Below are 25552 nucleotides of genomic sequence, written 5' to 3'. Positions count from 1 at the left end.
TTGGACCTTCTTGGGCGTCCCGCCGTGGCGTGTCCCTAGAACAAATGTGCAAGGCGGCTATGTGGTCCTCAGTGAACACGTTCATTAGGTTCTATGCCTTTGATACTTCTGCCTCCAAGGATGCTTCCTTTGAGCGCCGGGTTTTGTGCCTGCTACAGTGCGTCCCCTCCCATGAGGAACTTCTTTAGGACATCCCCGATTTTATTCCCTGTGGAATACCAGTGTACCCCGCTGCAGAAAAGGAGATTTATGGTAAGAACTTACCTTTGTTAAATCTCTTTCTGCGAGGTACAGTACACTGGATTCCACAGGGCGCCCACCCTGACGCACTTACCTTCTTTGGGTTTGTGTGGCATTAGCCACTGGTACCTTCTCCTGTCATGAGAATGTGGTTCGCTGTGGCTACTACCTATTAACGTCTCTTTTACCTGCTACTGCATTGGACTGGTTAACAAAACTGAGCTCCAGTGCCTGGAGGAGGGGATATAGAGGAGGCGGTGCAAGGCATCCTGGGAACAGTCAAAGCTTTAGCTTGTTGGTGCCTCGGATAAAGATCCAACTCTACACCCCGATGTTATTCCCTGTGGAATCCAGTGTACCTCGCAGAAAGAGATTTAACAAAGGTAAGTTCTTACCATAAATCTCCTTATACTGAATTATAAACACTCTTTATTTAAGTCACTTATACACAACATTTGATATTTATATATAAGTCAAAAGTGCCTAATTTTTGCTAGATCAACAGTTCATTCTCTTAAAAGTGAATCCCAGAAATAAAGATTTTGTCCTAAGTAAGCCTCCATTTAGATCGACTGTAGCTTCATTTTAGGTCCACTGCAGCTTCATCCCCTAGGATCTCTTACCTCACGATGGCTTCTGGAACTTCGGCCCTCATTCCGAGTTGATCGGTCGCAAGGCGAATTTAGCAGAGTTACACACGCTAAGCCGCCGCCTACTGGGAGTGTATCTTAGCATCTTAAAATTGCGACCGATGTATTCGCAATATTGCGCTCACAAACTACTTAGCAGTTTCTGAGTAGCTCCAGACTTACTCTGCCTGTGCGATCAGTTCAGTGCTTGTCGTTCCTGGTTTGACGTCACAAACACACCCAGCGTTCGCCCAACCACTCCCCCGTTTCTCCGGCCACTCCTGCGTTTTTTCCGGAAACGGTAGCGTTTTCAGCCACACTCCCATAAAACGGCCTGTTTCCGCCCAGTAACACCCATTTCCTGTCAATCACATTACGATCGCCGGAGCGATGAAAAAGCCGTGAGTAAAAATACTATCTTCATAGCAAAGATACTTGGCGCAGTCGCAGTGCGAATATTGCGCATGCGCACTAAGCGGAATTTCACTGCGATGCGATGAAAAATACCGAGCGAACGACTCGGAATGAGGGCCTTCATTAACAATATTTTTTGGCTGGATAAGTAAAATGCAGACAGTGTTATTAATAGGAGTGTACACTGAATGCAGGACCTGATTGGACAGGTGACACTGCAGTCATATACTGCCATTAGGAAACACTTCCCACCTCACCAATGACCAACAAGTTTCCTGTGGCTTCTACTTTGGCAAGTTCCACAAGACTTAAAACGCAAACCCTACAGACGATCCATCTGTGAATGTATGCTAATGGACCCATAGATCAGCATCCCCGATTCCACCCGCCAATCCACCCACTGGATCAACCAATTGGTGGCCAGTGATGATCGGTGATCTGTTGGGGAATCGAAGAAATTAAACATGTTCCCAATTTGCAGTCGGGCAATTTGGATTTCAAAAAATGTTTAATATTCCCAATTCCCTGATCTGGTCATCAGAGGATCTGGGCATTGTCTAGGGGCGGCACTTGTTTGGGGGCGGTACTTGGATGCTTGTGTTGGTACTGTTAACCCAAAAAGTGCCAGTAACGGCAAAATATTTTCACTGTACTAAACCATATGCAATCTTGATTGGAGTGTATGCGGGTAGGACATGCACATACTTCACCTGTAAGCTGTCCTACTTAGTAAATATGTATACATAATTAAAATGTCATTGTTAGTGGCTTTTTATTATAATTCTGTTAAATTGTCTATTATCAAATGAGGGCTTATAACCAATCAATAAAAATAATAAAATTAGGCAGGCGTGGGAGCTGCCATTACTGTTGTGCCTAGGGGCGGCCTCAACCCTAAATCCGCCCCTGTGCCTAAACACTATCTTTATGCTACATCATATTCTGAGTATCATGTATTCAGCTTTTGTTGTATGTTTATGTATGTAAAAAATGATACGTCTCCTTAAATTCAGTGTATACATGAATCCGCAACAAAGATTAATTAATCATCATCAGGATCTCTAAAACATTCTCCCAATTTATGTAAGTGCAAGATTTGCATATCGTAGGTATATGAGATCAAGATAATACAATATATGCTATTTTGTGCAATTCAAAACAGGATATATTTTAAAGGGGTATTCCTAACTTGCATGCAGCACTTTTCTATCTGTACCCCTGTAACACACTTGCAGCTCAGCACATAGCACACGCTGCTGCATCCTGTGCTTAAGTGTGGCCAGGGAGGCTGCTGCCATAGAGCCTTCTCTGCCTGTGTAGGTGGGGGTATCAATCACACGTCCCGCCTGGATTTGTTCCTGGCTGAGGTGCTCACTGCACCCCCCTGTCCAGCATGTAGCGGTGCTTAAAGTATTTTCTAGATTTTTTTCTAAGGGGGTGTGACCAGGCCCACAGAAAGTGCCAGGCCCTCTACTGCCTGGTTATCACACCAGATCTTTCTAACAAAGTGCAGGGGGTGTTCCAAATGGAAGAAATATTGACATACAGATGGAGCCTCGCTCATCTGTGCTGTCTATGGCGTTAGTCCCGATCACAGAGTCGCAGCGTGCCTGGGTGCAAGGCGGCGTGCCTAGTTGTAGGGAGGCTCACAGAGCTTATCATGTGTTTGGCGTTACCAGTGAGTGTAATGCCTGCAATCATCCACCAGATGTCGCTTTATAAAATCACCATTGCGCATGCCTGTGGTCTCCATTGAAATACAGTACAATATAGTCCAAGAACTACTTTACTGTACACTGTATGGGCAATGCTGTACGCACGTATCAGTACACTATTTAAAATACACTGTGGCAATGAGGTCCCATAGACAAACCAATAAATAAAAATAGTGTATACATACGCAAACGAACGTGTTAACGCAATGGTCCATTGATGTTAGGTTTATGTGAGCTATTAAATTAAATTGTGCTTAAAGCTTAATATCTCCAGTCTTGGGGTCCAATCAGCTCAGAAGCAGGTTGATATGAAAGGGGAGACGATTAGCTACCAGTGGAGACCGACCCCAAGTTTCTGTGACCCCCACAAGGCTAACAGCAAGCGTCAGAACGCATGGTGCGTCTGAATTAACGGAGCCATTATAGTCTATGGGAAAAAACTTTGCACCCCGATATCTCCGGTTCAAGATCAGTACCATACAAAAGAGGAGAATCTTGGCTTTCAGAGCAGACCAGTCACTAGTTTATGTGATACAGCAAAAGGAAACGGCAAGCAACCGTGTCCCTTCAAGCTTGCACGGGGTGTAGGGTTTCTGGCTAGATAGAAAATACTGTACAGCGATGGTAAGCACAGTGTTTTGGCATCCAGGAACTTAGGGAGGAGCTTGTACCTTTCCCCATTATACTTATAAAGATAACTTTTGCCTCTGTAGCCTTTAGAGCAGAGTATGTTACAAGGTGTTCGTGCTACTTAGTACTCAAATAGGAAATACTGTACAGAGACACTAAGCACAGTGTTTTGGCATCCAAGAACTTAGGGAGGAGCTTTTATCTCTCTCGATTATTATTATTATTATTATTATTATAAAGATAACACTTGCCGCTGTAGCCTTTAGAGCAGAGTACGTTACAAGCTGTTCGTGCTACAGATAGAAAATACTGTACAGAGATGCTAAGCACAGTGTTTTGGCATCTGGGAACTTAGGGAGGAGCTTTTATCTCTCCCCATTATACTTATAAAGATAACACTTTCCGATGTAGCCTTAAGAGCAGAGTACATTACACAGTTACATGCACAGCAGTGGTGCAAGTAGAAAAAATGTCTTATAGGTACTGTGTGCGTGTGCCAAAGGCACGTGCGCACCAAAAAGTGGGAGTGGCCAAATGCCACATGGGGCGTGGCCAATGAAAATGAAGATGCGATACACATATGGGGGGCCAGATACACATATGACCCCAATAGTGCCAGATACACGTTGCTCCACAGTGCCAGATATACATTGCCCCACAGTGCCAGATACACAAATGCCCCCACAGTACCAGATACACAAATGCCCCCACAGTGCCAGATACACATTGCCCGACAGTGCCAGATGCACATTGCCCCACAGTGCCAGATACACATTGCCCCTACAGTGCCAGATACACATTGCCCCACAGTGCCATATACACAAATTCCCCAGTGTCAGATATACATTGCCCCAGAGTAGCAGATATACATTGCCCCACAGTGCCAGATACACAAATGCCCCCACTGTGCCAGAAACACAAATGCCCCCACAGTGCCAGATACACAAATGCCCCCACAGTGCCAGATATACATTGCCCCACAGTGCCAGATACACAAATGCCTCCACAGTGCCAGATATACATTGCCCCACAGTGCCAGATACACAAATGCCCTCACAGTGCCAGATATGCATTGCCCCAGAGTGCCCCCCCTTGCTCACCGCTGCCTCAGTCTGTTGCTGGTATGTGAGGGGAGGAGAGCACAGCACCTCTCCTGCCCCTCAATGCTCGTGAAGTCTGGTCTCCGGCTGCAGGTATCTAAAATGAGGCGCCGGTTCATTAGCCAATCAGAGTTCGCGGACCGGCAGCCAATCAAGAGCCACGGATGCTGGTCCGTGAGCTCTGATTGGCTAGCAAACCGGTGCCTTATTGAGAGTCACCTCGCCACCGCCGGAGATCGGACATCACAGAGAATTGAGGCGCAGAAGAGGTGCTGCACTCTCCTCCCCTCACACAGCAGCCAGCGGGATGCAGGTATGGTGGACGGCCTGGTGGGACAGCGTACCGGCTGGAAATTTCTTACCGATACGCTGTACCACCCCATACCACTATACTTCCAGCGCTGATATACATACACACTTATTAGGATAGTTATTTGGTGCTGCTGCTGTACTTGAACTCATAATTACATGCACTGCCCCAGGCTGTTGACACTGTGACTGTTAATAATACTACTACTAGTACAGACAGCGGAGCGGAGGCTCAGCGGCGTCGGTGCACAGCGGCAGCAGTAACTGGTGAACGCAGTGAGCAGCGGCCCGGCGGCGGTGGGTATGGCGTACCTGCGACTAAATTCTTAACCATGCGCCAAGGGCCGGTGCTAAGGTGTTTTTTTTCACCCCCCTGCAAACTATAAATTTGCACCCTCCCAAAGGGACAGCACTCGTCAATAAAAGGATGAGGTCTCACAAGGAAGGGACGTGGCCACACAATAGTACTCCCATTTAAAACACCCCCAGTAGTGGACCCCCAGTAGTGCCGTAACTAGACATTTTAGCGCTGTGTACCAGAAATAGCATCGGTGCCCCCCCACCCCATACACAAACAAGGGCCAGTGAGCGCCGCAGGTATGCGCGAAAGATACAGGGGCGTGGCTTCATGGGGAAGGGGCGTGGCCACCGAGCGCCCTTTTATACATTACGGCAGGCATAGCTCCCTTTTATACATTACGGCAGGCAGAGTACCCTTTTATACATTACGGCAGGCAAAGCTCACTTTTATACATTACGGCAGGTAGAGCTCCCTTTTATATATTACGGCAGGCAGAGCTCACTTTTATACATTACGGCAGGCAGAGCCCCCTTTTACACATTACGGAAGGCACAGTTCACTTCTACACATTTCGGCAGGCAGAGCTCACTTTTACACATTATGGCAGGCAGAGTCCCCCTTTTTTATGTTTTTATTTCTCTGACGTCCTAGTGGATGCTGGGAACTCCGTAAGGACCATGGGGAATAGCGGGCTCCGAAGGAGGCTGGGCACTCTAGAAAGATTTATGACTACCTGGTGTGCACTGGCTCCTCCCACTATGACCCTCCTCCAAGCCTCAGTTAGATTTTGTGCCCGGCCGAGGTTGGATGCACACTAGGGGCTCTCCTGAGCTCTTAGAAAGAAAGATAGACTTAGGTTTTTTATTTTCAGTGAGACCTGCTGGCAACAGGCTCACTGCAGCGAGGGACTAAGGGGAGAAGAAGCGAACTCGCCTGCTTGCAGCCGGATTGGGCTTCTTAGGCTACTGGACACCATTAGCTCCAGAGGGATCGACCGCAGGCCCAGTCCTTGGTGTTCGGTCCCGGAGCCGCGCCGCCGTCCCCCTTACAGAGCCAGAAGCAAGAAGAGGCCTGGAAAATCGGCGGCAGAAGACATCAGTCTTCTCCAAGGTAGCGCACAGCACTGCAGCTGTGCGCCATTGCTCCTCACACACACTTCACACTCCTGTCACTGGGGGGGGGGGCGCACTGAGAAGCAATTATAACACCTTGACTGGCAAAAATACCACAATATATAGCCCTAGAGGCTATATATGTGGAAAATACCCCTGCCAGAATCCAGAAAAAAGCGGGAGAATAGGCCGCGGAAAAGGGGCGGAGCTATCTCCTGCAGCACACTGGCGCCATTTCTCCTTCACAGATCCACTGGAAGGAAGCTCCCTGGCTCTCCCCTGCAGTCTACACTACAGAAAAGGGTAAAAAAAAGAGAGGGGGGGCACTAAATTTAGGCGCTGTATAAATTATATAGAAAAAGCAGCTATAGGGGACATAACTCAGTTAGTCCCTGCATTATATAGCGCTCTGGTGTGTGCTGGCATACTCTCACTCTGTCCCCCCAAAGGGCTTTTGTGGGTTCTGTCCTCTGTTGGAGCATTCCTTGTGTGTGTGCGGTGTGTCGGTACGGCTGTGTCGACATGTTTGATGAGGATAATGATGTGGAGACGGAGCAGATGCCTTTAGAAGGGATGTCACCCCCTGCGGGGCAGACACCTGAGTGGTTGAGCTTATGGAAAGAAATGAGTGCACGTATAGACTCCTTACATAAGAAATTTGACGACATGCCAAATGTGGGACAGCCGACTTCTCAGCTCGTGCCTGCCCAGGCGTCGCACAGGTCATCAGGGGCTCTAAAACGCCCGCTACCTCAGACCGCAGACCCAGATGTCGACACTGATACTGACACCAACGTCGACGACGATGAGTCTAATCTGATGCCCACTAAGGCCATTCACTGCATGATTGAGGCAATGAAAGAGGTGTTACACATTTCTGATATAAATACAGGTACCACTAAAAAGGGTATTATGTTTGGGGAGAAAAAACTACCCGTAGTTTTTCCCCCATCGGATGAATTAAATGAAGTGTGTGAAGAAGCGTGGGCTTTCCCTGATAAAAAATTGGTAATTCCTAAGAAGGTACTAATGGCGTTCCCTTTCCCGCCAGAGGATAGGTCACGTTGGGAAACACCTCCTAGGGTGGATAAAGCGCTCATACGTTTGTCAAAAAAGGTGGCACTACCGTCTCCGGATACGGCCGCCCTCAAGGAACCTGCTGATAGAAAGCAGGAGGCGATCCTGAAGTCTGTATATACACACTCAGGCATTATACTTAGACCAGCTATTGCGTCAGCTTGGATGTGCAGTGCTGCCGCTGCGTGGTCAGATAAACTGTCAGAAAATATTGACACATTAGACAGAGACACGATCCTGTTAACCATAGACCATATAAAAGACTCAGTCTTATATATGAGAGATGCACAGAGGGAAATCTGCCGACTGGCATCTAAAGTTAGTGCATTGTCCATTTCTGCTAGGAGAGGCTTATGGACTCGCCAGTGGACAGGAGATGCAGATTCTAAAAGGCACATGGAAGTGTTGCCATATAAAGGTGAGGAATTATTTGGGGATGGTCTCTCGGACCTAGTTTCCACAGCAACGTCTGGGAAGTCAGCATTTTTACCCCATGTCCCCTCACAGCCTAAGAAGGCGCCGTTTTATCAGGTTCAGTCCTTTCGGACCCAGAAAAACAGGCGTGGAAAAGGCGGGTCTTTTCTATCCAGAGGCAGAGGTAGGGGAAAAAGGCTGCAACAAACAGCAGGTTCCCAGGAGCAAAAGTCCTCCCCCGCTTCTTCTGCCAAGTCCGCCGCATGACGGTGGGGCTCCACAGGCGGAGCCTGGTACGGTGGGGGGCCGCCTCAAGAATTTCAGCGATCAGTGGGCTCGCTCACAGGTGGATCCCTGGATCCTTCAAATAGTATCTCAGGGGTACAAACTGGAATTCGAGGCGTCTCCACCCCACCGGTTCCTAAAATCTGCCTTGCCGATTGCTCCCTCAGACAGGGAGGCGGTGCTAGCGGCAATTCACAAGCTGTATTCCCAGCAGGTGATAATCAAGGTACCCCTACTTCAACAAGGCCGGGGTTACTATTCCACACTATTTGTGGTACCGAAACCGGACGGTTCGGTGAGACCCATTTTAAATTTGAAATCCTTGAACACATACATAAAAAAATTCAAGTTCAAGATGGAATCGCTCAGGGCGGTTATTGCGAGCCTGGAAGAGGGGGATTACATGGTATCCCTGGACATCAAGGATGCTTACTTGCATGTCCCCATTTACCATCCTCACCAGGAGTACCTCAGATTTGTGGTACAGGATTGCCATTACCAATTCCAGACGCTGCCGTTTGGACTGTCCACGGCACCGAGGGTATTTACCAAGGTGATGGCAGAAATGATGATACTCCTTCGAAAAAAGGGAGTTTTAATTATCCCGTACTTGGACGATCTCCTAATAAAAGCGAGGTCCAAGGAACAGTTGTTGGTGGGAGTAGCACTATCTCAGGAGGTGCTGCACCAGCACGGCTGGACTCTGAATATCCCGAAGTCACAGCTGGTTCCGACGACACGGCTACTGTCCCTGGGTATGATTCTGGATACAGTCCAGAAAAAAGTGTTTCTCCCGGAGGAGAAAGCCAGGGAGTTGTCATCTCTAGTCAGAGACCTCCTGAAACCAAAACAGGTATCAGTGCATCGCTGCACGCGGGTCCTGGGAAAGATGGTGGCTTCTTACGAAGCAATTCCCTTCGGCAGGTTCCATGCCAGAATCTTTCAGTGGGACCTGTTGGACCAGTGGTCCGGATCGCATCTTCAGATGCATCGCTTGATAACCCTGTCTCCAAGAACCAGGGTGTCTCTACTGTGGTGGCTGCAGAGTGTCCATCTTCTAGAGGGCCGCAGGTTCGGCATACAGGACTGGGTCCTGGTGACCACGGATGCCAGCCTTCGAGGCTGGGGGGCAGTCACACAGGGAAGAAACTTCCAAGGACTATGGTCGAGTCAGGAGACTTCCCTTCACATAAATATTCTGGAACTAAGGGCCATCTACAATGCCCTAAGTCAAGCAAAATCCCTGCTTCTACACCAGCCGGTGCTGATCCAGTCAGACAACATCACGGCAGTCGCCCATGTAAATCGACAGGGCGGCACAAGAAGCAGGATGGCGATGGCAGAAGCCACAGGAATTCTCCGATGGGCGGAGAATCATGTACTAGCACTGTCAGCAGTGTTCATTCCGGGAGTGGACAACTGGGAAGCAGACTTCCTCAGCAGACACGACCTCCACCCGGGAGAGTGGGGACTTCATCCAGAAGTCTTCCAGATGCTGGTAAACCGTTGGGAAAAACCACAGGTGGACATGATGGCGTCCCGCCTCAACAAAAAGTTAAAAAGATATTGCGCCAGGTCAAGGGACCCTCAGGCGGTAGCTGTGGACGCTCTAGTGACACCGTGGGTGTACCAGTCGGTTTATGTGTTCCCTCCTCTGCCTCTCATACCAAAGGTATTGAGAATAATAAGAAAGAGAGGAGTAAACACCATTCTCGTGGTTCCGGATTGGCCAAGACGAGCGTGGTACCCGGAACTTCAAGAGATGCTCTCAGAGGACCCGTGGCCTCTACCGCTCAGACAGGACCTGCTACAGCAGGGGCCCTGTCTGTTCCAAGACTTACCGCGGCTGCGTTTGACGGCATGGCGGTTGAACACCGGATCCTAAAGGAAAAGGGTATTCCGGAAGAAGTCATTCCTACGCTTATTAAGGCCAGGAAAGATGTTACGGCAAAGCATTATCACCGCATATGGCGGAAATATGTTGCATGGTGCGAGGCCAAAAAGGCCCCAACAGAGGAATTTCAACTAGGTCGATTTCTGCATTTCCTGCAAGCAGGAGTGAATATGGGCCTAAAACTAGGCTCCATTAAAGTACAGATCTCGGCTCTGTCGATTTTCTTTCAAAAAGAACTAGCTTCAGTACCTGAAGTTCAGACATTTGTGAAAGGAGTGCTGCATATTCAGCCCCCATCTGTGCCCCCTGTGGCACCTTGGGATCTCAACGTGATGTTGAGTTTCTTAAAATCACATTGGTTTGAGCCACTAAAAACCGTGGATCTGAAATATCTCACGTGGAAAGTGGTCATGTTATTGGCCTTGGCTTCAGCCAGGCGAGTGTCAGAATTGGCGGCTCTATCATGTAAAAGCCCTTATCTGGTTTTCCATATGGATAGGGCAGAATTGAGGACTCGTCCCCAATTTCTCCCTAAGGTGGTGTCAGCGTTTCACCTGAACCAGCCTATTGTGGTGCCTGCGGCTACTAAGGATTTGGAGGACTCCAAGTTGCTAGACGTTGTCAGGGCCCTGAAAATATATGTTTCCAGGACGGCTGGAGTCAGAAAATCTGACTCGCTGTTTATCCTGTATGCACCCAACAAGCTGGGTGCTCCTGCTTCTAAGCAGTCTATTGCTCGCTGGATTTGTAGTACAATTCAGCTTGCACATTCTGTGGCAGGCCTGCCACAGCCAAAATCTGTGAATGCCCATTCCACAAGGAAGGTGGGCTCATCTTGGGCGGCTGCCCGAGGGGTCTCGGCTTTACAACTTTGCCGAGCAGCTACTTGGTCAGGGGCAAACACGTTTGCAAAATTCTACAAATTTGATACCCTGGCTGAGGAGGACCTGGAGTTCTATCATTCGGTGCTGCAGAGTCATCCGCACTCTCCCGCCCGTTTGGGAGCTTTGGTATAATCCCCATGGTCCTTACGGAGTTCCCAGCATCCACTAGGACGTCAGAGAAAATAAGAATTTACTCACCGGTAATTCTATTTCTCGTAGTCCGTAGTGGATGCTGGGCGCCCATCCCAAGTGCGGATTGTCTGCAATACTTGTAAATAGTTATTGTTAACTAAAGGGTTATTGTTGAGCCATCTGTTGAGAGGCTCAGTTGTTTTCATACTGTAAAACTGGATATAGTATCACGAGTTGTACGGTGTGATTGGTGTGGCTGGTAAGAGTCTTACCCGGGATTCTAAATCCTTCCTTATTATGTCAGCTCGTCCGGGCACAGTGTCCTAACTGAGGCTTGGAGGAGGGTCATAGTGGGAGGAGCCAGTGCACACCAGGTAGTCATAAATCTTTCTAGAGTGCCCAGCCTCCTTCGGAGCCCGCAATTCCCCATGGTCCTTATGGAGTTCCCAGCATCCACTACGGACTACGAGAAATAGAATTACCGGTGAGTAAATTCTTATTTTTTTTAGACATTAAGAAGAGTCTCCCTTTTTTACACATTAGGTAGGCAGAGTCTCCTTTTTTTACACATTGGGCAGGCAGAGTCCCCTTTTTTACACATTAGGCGCGCAGAGTCCCCTATTTTACACATTATTACCAGTTATTTATATTACCAGTTATTTATATAGCGCATACACATTCCGCAGTGCTTTACAGAGAGTATTTTGACCATTCACATCAGTTCCTGCCCCAGTGGAGCTTACAATCTATATTCCCTACCACACGTACACGCACTCACATTCACGCTAAGATTAATTTGTATGGAGCCAATTAACCTACCAGTATATTTTTGGATTGTGGGAGGAAACCGGAGTACCCGGAGGAAATTATGGAACATTATGGCAGGCAGTCCCCAGTTTTTTTTTTTTTTAAACTATGGCAGGCAGTCCCCCAATTTACACATTATGGCAGGCAGTCCCCATTTAAAAAAAAAAACACATTATGGCAGGCAGTCCCCCTATTTACACATTATGGCAGGCCCCATTTTTTTTTTTTTACACATTATGGCAGGCAGTCTCCCTTTTATTGGAGGGAGGGAAAGAGAGGGAGAGAGAGGGGGGGGGGGGGGGAGAGAGAGACTCACCTGTGACCTGCGTTCCAGCATCCATCTGCTGTGTTAATTCGACACACATAAGGACAGGCAGGCTGAGTTTCAAGGCAGACTGCAGAGAGAGGCAGCTCCCACGTCCCCTGCAGAGGCGGCGGCGGCGGGATATAGATGCCGGCGGGACTCAGAGACCTGTGATCGCGGCACTGTGGGGGGAATGCAGTGCTCAGAGTCCCTTCAGAGGCGGCGACTCAGGCGGGTGGTGGGAGACAGGCGGCAGCGCTGGACTCTATAGAAGTAAGTACTGACTGACAGTGGCTACGGCCGTGCGGGGGAGAGGGGGGGGGGGGGTGCTGCCGATGGTGCACCTTCAGTGCATGTGCGCTGCGTGCAAGGCACCATCGGCACACACCTAGTTACGGCCCTGAGTGGCGCTGCCTACAAATAACGCCCCATTTGTAGCAAAGCTTACACATAATGCCCCAGTAGTAGCGCCGCTTACATGTAACGCCCTCAGTAGTAGCGCAGCTTACACGTAACGCCCCCAGTAGTAGCGCAGCTTACACGTAACGCCCCAGTAATAGCGCAGCTTACACGTAATGCCCCAGTAGTAGTGCAGCTTACACGTAACGCCCCCAGTAGTAGTGCAGCTTACACGTAACGCCCCCAGTAGTAGTGCAGCTTACATGTAACGCTTGAGTAGTAGTGCAGCTTACACGTAATGCCCCCAGTAATAGTGCAGCTTCCACCTTAACGCCCAAGTAGTAGCACAGCTTACACATAACGCCCCCAGTAGTAGTGCAGCTTACATGTAACGCTTGAGTAGTAGTGCAGCTTACACGTAATGCCCCCAGTAGTAGTGCAGCTTCCACCTAACGCCCAAGTAGTAGCACAGCTTACACATAACGCCCCCAGTAGTAGCGCAGCTTACACGTAATGCCCCCAGTAGTAGTGCAGCTTATACCTAAAGCCCCACTAGTTGCACAGCTTACACATAACGCCCCCAGTAGTAACGCAGCTTACATGTAATGCCCCAGTAGTAGCGCAGCTTACACATAATGCCCCAGTAGTAGCGCCACTTACAAATAACGGCCAGAGAAGTACAGTTTATTCACATCCCCCCCCCCGTACACATACAGTACATAATACACACACACGCGCACACACACACACACACACACACACACACACACACACACACACACATTCTCACTCACTCTCCCTTCACTTACTTATCACAGTCTGGCTGGCAGGATCTGGGGCAGCATGCCATGTCCTCCTCTGTAGCACTGCAGTCTGCTGGTCCCGTGTAGCTCAGCCCCCTCCATCCATGTAGCTCTGCCCCCTTTACGGCCAATCAGTCAGTCACTGCCACAGGAGGGGAAAAGGAGAGGAGGCTTTAATCTGCCTGTGCCGCTGCCTGTCATACAGTGACAGGCACAGCAACCAGCAGCAGCAGGGAGGCCAAGCGCACCAGCGGGGATGCAGAGCAGGGAGACGCCTCTCCACCCTGGCACCTACCTGCACTGCATCCCTTTGCTGAGCGGCTAGCGCCGGGCCTGAGTATGCTGTACCCGCATGTTCCCGCCCACTTACACCGCTGATGCACAGTTACTTAGATCCCACCTCATAATCAGGCCCAGGCTGTGCATGTGCGCAGTGTGACAGTACTGCAGCAAGACCAACATTTACATTGTGCTTTTAGGCCTTATGGTCAGATCTTATTTGTGTTCCTGATTATAAATCTAAGCACACAGAGAGAAAAGTTATCTGCACTGAATGACTTAGGCAGATGGTTAGCTGAGAATGTATAGAAATAATGTATTTAAAATAAACCATACTTATAAGTAGGATACACACTACAGTACATTGCTTTACCTTTATTTCAAGTTTGAGGGATAATTTTCTTTCTTGTCAGTTCTAACAACACATACTGTAGTTCTGTAACTTGTATATTATTTAGGTACCTTATAAATAATAATTCAGTTATTAATGATTTAAGGAATCTGTCATAAAACCTGTGAATCCATGATGGGCACTGCGTCTCATTAGACACTTCCTGTAACCTCCGATGGAAGATCTCTGAGAGGATGTGGGGATGGGAGACATAGAGCTGAGCAGTATATTACTGCTGAGGTAGAACTCAGCCACACAGAGCCGGCCCCAGCCAATATGATGCCCTAGGCAATATTTTGGCTGGTGCCCCCTAGCACAACCGCTGGTTTCGCCTCTGACCTTGCACCTCTTTCCCAGCACCATCACCCCTCACCCATAGCAGTCCTTATTTTGGTGTTTGTACCCCCTATATTTTAAATAGGAACAGATCGCACATTTGGCGCACAGACCAAAAAGGGGTGTGTTTTTGCTGGCAAGGGGTATGGCCACACAATTGTAACCCCAATTCCAATTACGCCATACAGTACTGCAACTTTATTCACATTTGATCATGCGATAGTGTCCATAATTCCCAACATCCCACAGTAGTATCACTTTACCTTAAACATTACTCCTCACAGTAGAGCCGCTTATTCACATTACATCACACTGAATTGCTCCTTAATCACATTACACCACACCCTATTGCTCTTTATTTACATTAGACAACACAGTTGTGCCCTTTCTATACGCAACGCCACATAGTAGAGCACCTTATACACATAATGCCACAAATTAGTAATGCATTTATACACATAATTCCACACAGTAATGCCCCTTACACATATGAGACAAATTATTAATGTCCTTATAAACATAATGCGCCATACACATTATGACAATCTTTATTAATGCCCTTTTACACATAATGTACCTTACACATATGCCGCACATTATTAATGCCCTTATACACATAATGACACACATAGTGCTCCCTACACATTTGCTGCACATTATTAGTGCCCCTATACACATAATGACACATACAGTAGTACCCTGTTACACATATGCCGCACATTATTAATGACACACATAATGACACACATAGTGCCCCTTACTCATATGTTGCACATTAATGCATTTTTACATGACACACATAATGCTCCTTACACATATTCCGTACACTACTGCACAACCAACCCACTCACATGCACACAGCTACTAACACTGTGACCTCTGCCTCTGCTTGGATACAGATGTGTCCTCATAAATCTTGTCTCAATGCTAACGTTGGGCACCTTTTTTTATGAAAATGCATATATTATTTGCATTGTTCTATGGCTAGGATGCACAAGCAGCTCCTGCTGATTAAAATGATATGCAGCATGCCTATGTACCCAGGGCCGGCCCTAACCAATATGATGCCCTAGGCAAGATTTTGGCTGGTGCCCCCTAGCACCACCGCTGGTTGCACCTCTTTCCCAGCACCATCACCCCTCACCCATAGCAGTCCTTATTTTGGTGTTTGTACCCCCTATATTTTAAATAGGAACAGTTCGCACATTTGGCGCACAGCCCAAAAAGGGTATGTTTTTGCTCGCAAGGGGCATGGCCACACAATAGTAACCCCAATTCCAATTACGCCACACAGTACTGCAACTTTATTCACATTTGATCATGCAATAGTGTCCATAATTCATATTACATCCCACAGTAGTATTACTTTACCTTATAAACATTACTACTCACAGTAGAGCCCCTTATTCACATTACATCATACTGAATTGCTCCTTAATCACATTACACCACACCCTATTGCTCTTTATTCATATTAGATGACACAATAGTGCCCTTTCTGTACGCAACGCCACATAGTAGAGCACCTTATACACATAATGCCACATATTAGTAATGAATTTATACACATAATTCCACACAGTAATGCCCCTTACACATTATTAATGTCCTTATAAACATAATGCGCCTTACACATTATGACAACCTTTATTAATGCCCTTTTACACATAATGTCCCTTACATATATGCCACACATTATTAATGCCCTTATACACATAATGACACACATAGTGCCCCTTACACATATGTTGCACATTATTAATGCATTTTTACATGACACACATAATGCTCCTTACACATATTCCGAACACTACTGCACAACCAACCCACTCGCATGCACACAGCACTCACACTGCCACTAACACTGTGACCTCTGCCTCTGCTTGGATACAGATGTGTCCTCATAAATCTTGCCTCAATGCTAACGTCGGGCACCTTTTTTTATGAAAATGCATCTTATTTGCATTGCTATGTGGCTAGGATGCACAAGCAGATTCTGCTGATTAAAATGATATGCAGCATGCCTATATACTGTGTGAGACTGTGGCTGTATCTGCATATGAAATGCTACACACAGAATATAGGCATGCCGCATATCATTTTAATCAGCAGAAGCTGATGATGCCCCTAGGCATATCAAATGCCCTAGGCAATTGCCTAGTTTGCCTATAGCTATGGCCGGCTCTGCAGCCACACGTTACATGTAGTTACATGATGGGTGTACTGGTTAGTATTTAATTACCACTTGCCTTATTGTTGTATATTATATAGAAAGATAGCAGCTAGCATAGATAATGCATAACTAAAAGCATACTTACTTAGTCTCCTGGATGTTGTGGGGGACTCCTGATTTTTCGGGTAGTCCACCTGCACCTCAGGAAGAATGGCCGGCTGTCCCACATCCCGTCCGCTTCCTAGTGAAGCGGGAGGAATGTATAGAAAACACAGGGAACCAAAACTCTATTTTGAGGGGGCAGGGCTAAATGACACAAATTGCAACATTTAGCTCCGTCTCTACCTTGCAGACCTGCGAATAGCTGCATTTTGCTGCAACTGGGGAGGGACCAAATGACATCATGGCCCTGCCCACCCCCCGTAGCTCCCTGCTGTGTCTCTTCTCCAGCTGTCTCCAGGAGTGAAGTACAAAGAAGTAGGTAAGTATAGCTTAGGGCAGTGGTTCCCATACTTTTTTTGAATCACAGCGCCCTAGAGCATCAGAATTTGTTTTCATGGCTCCCCTACGCCAAAAGTTTCTTATTGAAAAATTTAGAAAGAAATATTAAACTGAGTAAATTGTGTTTTTATGTCATCCTCAGTTACAGTTGTGTGGTGAGGGACAAGATTAGTTTTGCCTACTACATTGACCATAAATAATTTCAGTTGGTCCCAGACCACCAACCCAAGGCACCCCTGCAAGTGTCCTGAGGCACCCCAGGGTGCCACAGCACACAGTATGAGAACCACTGGTTTAGGGTGATCAGCAATCCCTGCCATTAATGCTATATTAGGGGTCTACCAGAAATCTTCTTTGGGCTGATTTATAAATAAAAATAACATCTCCAAGGCAGTTTAGCAAAGCTCATTTTCCCACCGATACTAACCGGCAATCGTAGGAGTTCTCCTACCACTCACCGGCCAGTGCAGGGAGCTTCTGTGCATGTGTGACCTGGCATAACTGGAACCTGGGACCCGGGCTTCCAGTTGCAATTGTACAAAAAACTGAAATAAACAATTATTAAAAGTATAGAAAAAATATGTATTTTTTTTGTAATAGAAAAAATGCTTTATTTTAATAATAAAGATTTTTCATCTGCAATGTGCATTGGCGCTGTTTTCACATCCTGAGATGGCTACAGCATAGAAGTACAGACCCAGAATAGCATGGAACTCAAGCTACATGCCCCACAACACTCCACAATACACAACAGTTCAATGCAATTACATTGTTGCTGCCTAGTTCCTGTCCTGAAATGGACAGAGCCAGCCAAGCGCCAATTGATGGAGATATATGTCTATCCTTAATATGCCATGCGTCACGAGATGCCTGGTGGGAGTGAGCCGACTTCTGGAGTTCCACTAAAGGGAAAGGGGAACTCTGCTTTAGGGTAAAAAGTTATCTTACTGTGAAAAGTAAATGAAATGCACAAAGTCAGCCCTGATTTAGGGGGTAATTCAGAACTGATCACTAGGCTGCGTTTTCTCACAGCCTGCGATCAGGTCCAAACTGCGCATGCGTATGCACCCGCAGGCGCATCAGACGACTGCACCGGGCATCAGTGCATATCGACGGGATGGTGCGAATAAACGATTGCACGGGCGATTGCAAGAAGATTGACAGGTAGAGAGAGCATTTGTGGGTGGCAACTGACCGTTTTCTGGGAGTATCTGGAAAAACGCAGGCGTGTCCAAGTGTTTTCAGGGAGGGTACGAGCAAAAATACCTAAAGGCGCAGGTTGATGTATAATAAACGCTATTAACTAAAACACGGTCATTTTCTAAACATAAAAATGTTTGATTAAACGGTTCTATTTCGTCTGACCCCAGAAGCCTGTCTGTACTAGCTTCAGAAATTAAACAATATAAATTTGGTTGAAGGGGTCGTGCTAGAGAACCAGTTTAATAAATCTAAACACCAAGCAGCGTAAAATTACAAATATTTGTAATTTTACGCTGCTTGGTGTTTAGATTTATTAAACTGGTTTTCTAGCGCGACCCCTTCAACCAATTTTATATTTTTTCAGGGAGGGTGTCTGACGTCAATTCCGGTCCCGGACAGGCTGAAGTGATGGCAGCGGCTGAGTAAGTCCTGGGCTGTGCAGAGACTGCACAAAATCAGTTTGTGCAGCTCTGCTACACAAGCGTTCACACACTTGCACAGCACAAATACCTTCGCCTGTAGGCGGTGACTATCTGATTGCAGGGCTGCAAAATTCGCTGCCCAGTGATCAGGTCTGGATTAGGCCCTTAGTTTGGAATGCTGTGAAGTACACAAAGGAATAGGAAGTTGTTACTGACATACCTAAAGGGGGGTACACACGTAGAGATGCTTAGAAAGTAAGCACACATCGCTCCGTGTGTGCATCGCTATCCCTGACTCTAGATGGGCCTGCATGCAGGCCAAATCTAGTCAAATCGCTCATTTTACCGCTGGGTGAAGTGAGCGTTTTTTTCCCCTCGCTCAGCACACATCGCGTTGTGTGCTGAGCGTCCTGAGATGTGTGCTGAGCAATCTGTGCTAGATCACTCAGCACACATCTCTGAGACTCATCTCTCTGTGTGTACCCTCCTTTAGTCTATTAAATCCAATCTGTAAGTAATGTGTTAATTTTTCACTTTTTTCTATTGATATTTACTATTGTCCTATAAATATTGCTTAATGTTTATTTACTAACTTCATCTTCTTAACATTAAGTATGTGTTTTGATGTATTCCCCCACTTTTTAGGAATGAACATTGGTTGAGGGCAGGGAAACCTATTGCCAACAATTCTTCCACTACAAGAAACATATGCCTTGTTTTACTCTGCAAATTATAATGAAATCAATCTGGTTATATTCTGTAATGTTACATGCTTATGTTTCTATGTTTCAGATCGGAGATACTAAATAAAGAGCGTAAGGCGAGAAGAGAGAACCCATTGGCAGACAGCAGTAATATTGCCAGGCCAGGTAACTGTTTCATAACCATCCATTCCAAGGTTATAGTTTGTGGCTGAACCACTATTCACTTATGTATGTACTGTATGTTATTTACTAGTCACCTTGTATCTCACGTCTCAGTAATGTCACTGGTTTCTTCAACCTGTTCCGTATATGTTTTTTTGAGGAACAAATTGCTCGTGTTTTACTGTCTCACATTCCCATAATCAACTTTTTTGATTTCAACATCCTTATTAGGAGCATATTCATCATGAAAATATTGTGAAATGAGAATTTTTAGTTTTCAATTCTCACCCTCTCATTTCACAATTTTTTCAGTATTCATCATGCCTCCCATATAAAAATGCAGACAAACAATGGCAGTTGCTCGGTCATTCCTGGAGGTAATTATATATCAGGTGCTAGAAGGGGGGAGGGGTCATAGACAAACAACAGACAGAAAGGGGGGTTACAAATCCCCACCCCTAAATTCCCCCCAGCACACTAAAAATTACCTGTAACCATACCTGAACCTATCTGGTAATAGAAATTTTGAGAATTAGTCACACATGTTTGCAAACGCATGTTTAGCTGCTGAGCCACTTCACAGCTTCTCTGATATCAGCAGTCCTAACACTACATAATAGCAGTGCCCACACGTTGATGACCTAAAATGACTGACAGAAATGGAGGTGGGAAGGACAAAAAATATTGTGTATTCAAAAGCATTGGAATAGCAACATTGATAACAGAAGTGAAAACTTTAAATTATCTTGCAATGTAAAAAGTGAATATAGAACTAAACAGAAAGGAAAGCTGGGGATTATGGCTATAGGCAACATCCCCCCCAAAAAAACACACTGGGCAGCCACCTCATGGGTGTGTCTTACGACTGTAGAATCTTCTTTCCATGAAGGATGTGGTTGTCAGAGATCTTCTGGACAGTGACACGTGTACACCCAGGGTTGAGACTTGTAGAACTCACCAGCGGGTCTTCGTGTCCATAATTGCCGCTTTTCCTATAAGGCGAGACATGCATACCGTTACTGGGATACCACCAGGACTTACTCCACTGGCGGTAGTATGAGCTCAACCCAGAGTGACCCGAATCAATGCCAGTAAAGAGATAGATACAAGATACGACCAAGAGAAAAAGAAATGAGGATAAACTTCACGACTGATAACAGGGCTGACCAGGGGCTGGACACGAAAATACAGCGAAACCAAAGAGAGGTTTCCACCAGCTAGGACTAATTCTGAGAGTCAAAGGCTCTCGCTGCAACCAACAACTATGACCAGCATGGAGTGAAAGACAGACACAACATATAAAGGAGGCAAGAGCCAATGGGAATCGCAGAGTAGCCAATCTCCCCTAATTAGAAACTTGCTGCAGCCGTGCTACTGCATCTCCACCAGCCTCTTGTAAATCTCTCTAAGGAGGGTTCTGGCTGCCCCACTGCCTGGCAACCCTGACCGCCACATAAACCTGGCATCCCGGTTGCATGGAGCTGGCAGCCAGGGAGCGGAAGTTCAGGAGCATCCAGGTCGCCTAGCGATAACAGGATGCTGCGCGCCGCAGCTCGTAACAGTGTATTGGAAGAGCGGCTAAGTTGCTAATTATTTTTAAAATGTTGACAGTTACATCTAACTAAACCCGGGCAATGCTGGATACTTCAGCTAATATGTAATATTTATCCTGTCTGATGGTGTTTATAGGATAAGGAGATGTAAGAAAACGGCCCCCATTTCTGATACTTTATGGATGGTACTAGTAAAACCAAAAAATACTAAAATTAGTACAGGTTGAGTATCCCTTATCCAAAATGCTTGGGACCAGAAGTATTTTGGATATTGGATTTTTCCTTATTTTGGAATAATTGCATACAATAATGAGATATCATGGTGATGGGACCTAAATCTAAGCACAGAATGCATTTATGTTTCATATATACCTTATACAAACAGCCTGAAGGGCATTTTAGCCAATACTTTTATTAACTTTTTGCATTAAACAAAGTGTGTGTACATTCACACAATTCATTTATGTTTCATATACACCTTATGCACACTATTATTATTATTATTAGCAGTTATTTATATAGCGCACACATATTCCGTAGGGCTTTACAGATAATATTTGCCCATTCACATCGGTCCCTGCCCCAGTGGAGCTTACAATCTATATTCCCTACTACATGTACACAAGCACACATTTATACTAGGGTTAATCTGTGTTGGGATCCAATTGACCTACCAGTATATTTTTGGATTGTGGGAGGAAACCGGAGTACTCGGAGGAAACCCACACAAGTACGGGGAGAATTTACAAACTCCGCACAGGTAGAGCCATGGTGGGAATCAAGCCCATGACCTCAATGCTGTGAGGCAGTAATGCTAACCATTACACCATCCGTACTGCCCAAGGTCTTATAATACAATATTTTTAATAACTTTGTGTATTAAACAAAGTTTGTGTACATTGAGCCACTCGAAAACAAAGGTTTGACTATCTCACTCTCACTCAAATAATTCCGTATTTCGGAATATTTGGATATGGGATACTCAACCTGTAATTAATATCACACTAGGCAATAGCCAAGAGGAAATGAGTCTGTTATACCACTTCCAATAAAATAAAAGAGCCAAAGGCAATTGTTCAGTTACCATATTTCTGCTGATATGGGCCCTCATTCCAAGTTGATCGCTCGCTAGCTACTTTTTGCAGCCGTGCAAACATATAGTCGCCGCCCACGGGGGAGTGTATTTTCGCTTTGCAAGTGTGCGATCGCATGTGCAGCCGAGCGGGACGAAAAAGTTTTGTGCAGTTTCTGAGTAGGTCTGAACTTACTCCGCCCTTGCGATCACTTCAGCCTGACCGGTCCCGGAATTGACGTCAGACACCCGCCCTGCAAATGCCTGGACACGCCTACGTTTTCCTTACCACTACCAGAAAACGGTCAGTTGACACCCATGAACGCCCTCTTTCTGTCAATCTCCTTGCGAAAGGCTGTGCGAATGGAATCGTCGCTAGAAGCATTGCACAGCAACAATGCTGTTTGTACCCGTACGAAGCGTGTGTGCATTGCGGTGCATATGCATGCGCAGTAGTAACCTGATCGCTGTGCTGCGAAAATTGTCAGCGTGCAATCAACCCGGAATGAGGGCCATAGAGTGCTAAGTTAAATACAAACTTCTGTATGTTGTTCATACTCTGGAATATGTATTGTACCCATGCTAGAAATGAGCAGATCCTGTCTCACCTCACCACAGTGTGCTGTTCAGACAGCATCAAAACAACTAGGGCTCAGATTTATCAAGCCTTGGAGAGTGATAAATTACATGGTGATAAAGTATCAACAAACCAGCTCCAGTCATGTTACAGACTGTGGGGCCGATGTATTAACCTGGAGAAGGCATAAGGAAGTGATAAACCAGTGATAAATGCACAGTGAAAAACGCACCAGCCAATCAGCTCCAATATGTAAATTAATAGTTAACAGCTGATTGGCTGTTCCATTTATCACCTTGTACTTATTACTGGTTTATCACTTCCTTATTCCTTCTCCAGATTAATACATCTGCCCCATTGTTTGAAAAATGACAGTTAGGAGCTGATTGATTGGTACTTTATTACCTTGCAATTTATCACTCTCCAAGGCTTGATAAATATGGGCTATGGGCCCTAGTATGCAAAATATTAAACACTATTCACACATACAGTAGGGGCTGATTCGGACAGATCTCTGCACAGACACAAATAGTGAGTTATAGCATATAGCACAGGCATTCCCAACCACGGTCCTCAAGGCACACTAACAGTGCAGGTTTTAGTGATATCCAGGCTTCAGCACAGGTGACTTAATTAGTAGCTCAGTTATTTTGATTTAACCATATGTGCTGCAGCCTGGATATCACTAAAACCTGCACTGTTGGTGTGCCTTGAGGACCGTGGTTGGGAATGCCTGATATAGCACATGCATAGATATAAATAACGCATTTTTCTGTATAACTCTATTCTTTGCCAGATATGTCTTTCAAAACAGAACTAGGCAGTGACGATCGCGCAGAGCTGTACTGGCATGTAGGAGTGTCGGCGTGCAGCTTGAGTTTCGTACTATTCTGAATCATGTGTATAGAGCAGAGTAGTAGAGTAGAGTAGAGTATGCTTCAGAAGGATCGTTTGCACCTAGCATGAACCTAGTGCCAGTAGTAATGATGATGGTTGGACAGACAAACAGTGGGTGGAGCGGCTTCCCGTTTCAAGCCACAGAGATCCTCACATTAGCCCTATAAGAGCTAGCAATATCATAAGGTAGTAAATCAGGCTTTATCAGCATTACACAAAAAAAGCCATTCTGCATGCGACTCAAATTCAGCACATAAAGCATATAATTTATACAAGACAAGCTGATGATATAAAGCATCAGCACCAACCACACCACCCTCCTTCATACTTACCTACTGTTGACGTTTCCTCTCTGGAAGAAACCCTTAGATGAGATGCAGGTGGGTAGTGATGGGGGTGAGGCCGGGCTATCCGCATCATTAGACCAGCCCCTCAAAACAAAAATGCAGCAAATTATGCATATTTTATTTTTAATAAGCTTACCATAGAATTGCATCACTAGCAGGACCGGAGCTACCATTGGGCAGCTTTAGAAAGTTGCCTAGGGGTGCCGACTCCTTGGAAGGGACTATTGAGGTGACCAGCACAAGAATTAAGGTCCTTATGCTACTTAATACTAACAGCAGAAGCGGATTATAAAAACAGCTGCTGCACTTGTACTTTTACCCTGCTTCTATTAATGTATAACATGCCACAGGGCCATAACTAGGTGTGTGCGAAGTGTGCTCTGCACATAGCACTGCAGGGTAGGAGGGCTCTGTTGGCAGTACTTGTAAATTATGAATTATCTAATTACTTTCAATTTTAGCTTCCCCCGTTTGAAGCCCAGCATCTACTGACCGCCCTTGTCTCCTACCCCTACCCATTTTGTCATTAATACCTATACAGCATTCATGGACTTGACTTGATAGCTCTTTGTTGTTTAGTCGCACTGTCCTCTATTACATTTTGGGATGCTGACATGCCCGCAATTCGAACCCATTGCCTATGACATTGCAGTCGGACACTTTATTCAGTGAGCTATCTGCCTTTACATAGAAGGCTAGAGAATTCCAAGCTGGAAATTTTTAACTACTTGGAGCTTACATTGTACTTTGTGAAGGGGTGATCAGCGTTACGGCTTGGCAGATCTATGTAGTGTGTGGCTGCAAGGGATTGGATGTGTGGCTGCACACTGCATGGATCTGCTTGATTATGTTGTTGGTTATTTTTTTACAGGGTTCAGGTAGCTTCATATAATTAGAAATCTCTTTTTTTTTTTGCTGGATCAAGTGGCTCGGAGTGTGGGGTGTTTCGCTGGAATGCAGCAGGTTGTCGGTTTGAGTCCTGGGTGTGGCAGTATATTGAAATGTGTTATTTAATGAGGGGTATTGTGACTGAATGGTGGTAAGCTCTCATGTTGAGTGCATGTGATATAAAGAGTATTTGTATCCCTATCCGCTTTCTTGCAGTGTTCTATAAATATGTGTGTATAATATATATATAGATATATGTGTGTGTGTGTGTGTGTGTGTGTGTGTGTGTGTGTGTGTGTGTGTGTCTGAAGGGGCATCTGTGGGATGAATTTTGTCATGCCTCTTCCCAAAATTTTCTTTCTGGCAAAGGGCACCAAAAAGTGTAGTTATGGCTCTGACATGCCTGACTGGTTTAGAGTTGCAGACAGGCAGCAGTGTCCCTCCCCTGTTGACCCTCCCTGATAGTGATTCAAGGATGAAACAAGGAGCTCAGCTAGACTCAGATAGCTCAAACTGATCCCAGAGCTGTATAAAAGGCAGTGCTATGCTAGCCGCCCTGCGCTGCCGCTTTTGAGGAAAACGAGACCTGGTGTCACCG

The 25552-nt window shown here is 46.0% G+C and overlaps 1 protein-coding gene across 5 annotated transcripts in view; it reads left to right on the top strand.

Annotated features, from left to right (window-relative positions):
* Positions 1–25552, top strand: part of MORN1 (MORN repeat containing 1) — a 1300694-nt gene that overhangs the window by 1214500 nt on the left and 60642 nt on the right. For 2 of the 5 annotated variants that reach the window (XM_063943076.1, XM_063943075.1), the window contains exon 13: positions 19547–19623. The exons of 1 other annotated variant lie outside the window; for it this stretch is intronic. In XM_063943076.1, coding sequence (XP_063799146.1) covers positions 19547–19623 — 77 coding nt within the window. Of the gene's footprint in view, positions 1–18696; positions 18755–19546; positions 19625–25552 lie in introns of those variants that run through there. 2 more of the 5 variants (XM_063943080.1, XM_063943077.1) reach the window with 2 other exon arrangements.

This window comes from Pseudophryne corroboree, chromosome 10, assembly GCF_028390025.1.
Source record: "Pseudophryne corroboree isolate aPseCor3 chromosome 10, aPseCor3.hap2, whole genome shotgun sequence".
In the NCBI taxonomy this organism is placed as follows: Eukaryota; Metazoa; Chordata; class Amphibia; order Anura; family Myobatrachidae; genus Pseudophryne; species Pseudophryne corroboree.
Note: the sequence above shows the minus strand (reverse complement) of the source record. Positions and strands in the feature narration are given on the sequence as shown.